The sequence below is a fragment of the Limulus polyphemus genome, unplaced genomic scaffold (genome assembly GCF_000517525.1).
Source record: "Limulus polyphemus unplaced genomic scaffold, Limulus_polyphemus-2.1.2 Scaffold4746, whole genome shotgun sequence".
Lineage (NCBI taxonomy): Eukaryota > Metazoa > Arthropoda > Merostomata > Xiphosura > Limulidae > Limulus > Limulus polyphemus.
This window is the reverse complement of record NW_013670356.1, coordinates 50,784-53,803: the sequence shown is the minus strand read 5'-3', so window position 1 is coordinate 53,803 and position 3,020 is coordinate 50,784. Positions and strand designations below refer to the sequence as shown.

General features: G+C 32.5%; 1 protein-coding gene across 3 annotated transcripts in view; it reads right to left on the bottom strand.

Moving 5' to 3' along the window:
* Positions 1–582: 582 nt before the first annotated feature.
* Positions 583–3,020, bottom strand: part of LOC106471632 (zinc finger protein 37-like) — a 39,730-nt gene continuing 37,292 nt past the window's right edge. For all 3 annotated transcript variants that reach the window (XM_013932244.2, XM_013932245.2, XM_022400250.1), the window contains exon 12: positions 583–1,831. In XM_013932244.2, coding sequence (XP_013787698.1) covers positions 1,754–1,831 — 78 coding nt within the window. In that variant the 3' untranslated portion in view covers positions 583–1,753. The remainder of the gene's footprint in view (positions 1,832–3,020) is intronic.

Below are 3,020 nucleotides of genomic sequence, written 5' to 3'. Positions count from 1 at the left end.
CCTTACTTACAGTGCTTACTGTCAGTTGACTCAATTATCTATCTCTTCAATGCCGCTGGTTTTTTTCGCCAGGCTTATATATTAAAAAAAAAAGAGGCCACATCAATTAGACTAGAGTTTCCTGGCAAATTCATGATCCTTTGAGAAACTCCAGCACACATGCTCCCAGTATAACAGTATAATAATTGAAATGTGACTGTATTTTACAAAATACTAGTCTATATAAACACAGCCAAAACAAGTTACTTTGCACAGATCAAAGGTCAGTTTTATGTTATTTGATACGGTAACATGAGTGCACGTGAGCCATGTCATTTTAACTTCTGTATTGTTAGCCAGGCATGGCTGAAAGGTCAATATAATAAAAATATAAATATATATAAATGTATAATGTTATGAGATTTAAGCTATTTAGTCTAACCACCTTTACAGTACCGTGTATGTTGGAAGTATATACCATCTTTACTTTACAGTATGCTTATGTCTTGTATATGGCTGTTCAAAGCATTTATGATAAGGGAAATAAAACTGTATGAATTTGTGTTTGTAAGATTACAGCAAGCCACATCAACGGACATAATATAAAGGTAACTAAACTTTATTTCAATACACACGTATGATGTATTACAGATTCAGATAAAGAACAACTGAACTCACCATGGCTTTATTTAGTAGGAGTGCAATGTTCAGAAACTATCCAATTATAATGTGGCAGGAAATGGTTCTAGTTAATAGTTTTCAAACTCGTATCAGAAAAAATAACAACCTATGACAGTTAAAGATTTAATTTGTTTGCGAAAAATTGCAATAAAGAAAACACAACCAGTCTGCAATTTCAAACTTTACCACCAAATTCTCCATGAAGAACTTGAATCTTATGAAATACTAACAACGCCAAAATACAAGAAATTAGTCCAAACGGACAAAATGGGATGTTTAGCAATGACATAACATGCTAACACTTTGCTCCGTAACTACAAACACCCCCCCCCCCAAAGAGACATAAAATTCTGCATGAATTGAGCTTATAGTGCAAATAAAATATTACTAATAATTCCATGTGTTTCATGGCAAGTTTTAAAATACATGACTATAACTGCTTCAACCAAAACAATTTTATCAACCACTGAAAATTACAGCAACAAAAATTTATACAACTGAAATACTTTTATGAAGAAAACTTTCTAGTTAATGTATTCCTGATTTATTCACAGATACAAAGATAAAGAGATAACTGTCAAACTTACAAGACAACACTTATTACTAATTTTAGGCATTAAAACCTCAAAAAGAGGTTCACCAAAATTCACTAATTATGTAAATTTTGGGAGAATGAGCCCAATCTACTGGATCATGTTGAAATTTTGGGAGGGTTTTTAAGGTCATCCATTCATGTCACATTTCATGAAGATTACTTCACTTTACTCTTTCATAGAGAATATTAATCCTTTTCTATGTGAAGGCTACTAATGAAAACCTACCATCCAAGGAGACTAACCAAAGTAACATTAAGTTTTCAGTAATTTTCAATGAAAGTTGGTCAAGTTCACAAGTTTCTCCTTCTCCAGAGAGCCCAGTCTAAGGTCACGTGTTAATCCATATTCCATGTAGGCCGACAAAAGTCCACCAGTACACCTAACATTTTATGAAATTTGGTCCACATCCTCCTCTCTATATGTCTCAGTGTCTCTCATTCCATTGTGTTGTAAAGGAGTCAGTAGAGGAGCTGTACTCTCAGTATTAGCAGGCCCATTCACAGACACACAGGTTGTAAACCTTTGGTTCCGGGAGCTGCAGGCATTGCCAGTATTGTTTCTTCATCCTCATTATCCTAAAAAAAAAGATAGGTGGATTTTCCTTTTTTAAGTAAAGAAAGTATTTTTTTAAAGTTAATCTTTATCTGATATCTCAGACAAACACTTTTTTTCACTGAAATAAAAAAATCAGAGGTTTCTAATTAAAAATGCTTCTCCATCAAAGTTTTCAAACTATTTAAATCATACTCAGGATCAGAAATCTTGTCTGCTACACTAAGTAAAAAAAAACTATCTTCTTGCTGCCCATTAGGTCTATTCAATTAGCTAAAAAAGAATTACTTTTTAGTACACTTATGGTAGATTGCAACTATGGTGTCATTTCAGTGTTTGCAGGCTCAAACAATAGCAATGTTTAATTTTATCATTAGCTGACATTTAATCAATTCTCTAATTAATTGAACATATTGTTTTGTACAAGGTGTAAGCAACAAACACAGCCTGCTGTATTACTCTTGGATCAGTAAAAGATTCAGGTTACAAACTGTGAAAACTTTAAAAGGCTGAAATGATAAATGTTTAATAACTAATGGAAATTTACATAAGATAAATTGTCTAGAATAAACACAAATTATAACACAAAAAACATAAACAATAAACTTCCAACATACACGGTACTGTAAAGTAAAGATGGTATATACTTCCAACATACACGGTACTGTAAAGTAAAGTTGGTATATACTTCCAACATACACGGTACTGGAAAGTAAAGATGGTATATACTTCCAACATACATGATACTGTTAATTAAAGATGGTATATACTTCCAACATACATGGTACTGTAAAGTACCATGTATGTTGGAAGTATATACCATCTTTACTGTAAAGTAAAGATGGTATATACTTCCAACATACACGGTACTGTAAAGTAAAGATGGTATATACTTCCAACATACACGGTACTGTAAAGGTGGTATAAACTTCCAACATACACGGTACTGGAAAGTAAAGATGGTATATACTTCCAACATACATGGTACTGTAAAGTAAACATTGTATATACTTCCAACATACACAGTACTGTAAAGTAAAGATGGTATATACTTCCAACATACACGGTACTGTTAAGTAAAGATGGTATATACTTCCAACATACATGGTACTGTAAAGTAAAGATGGTATATACTTCCAACATACACGGTACTGTTAAGAAAAGATGGTATATACTTCCAACATACATGGTACTGTAAAGTAAAGATGGTAT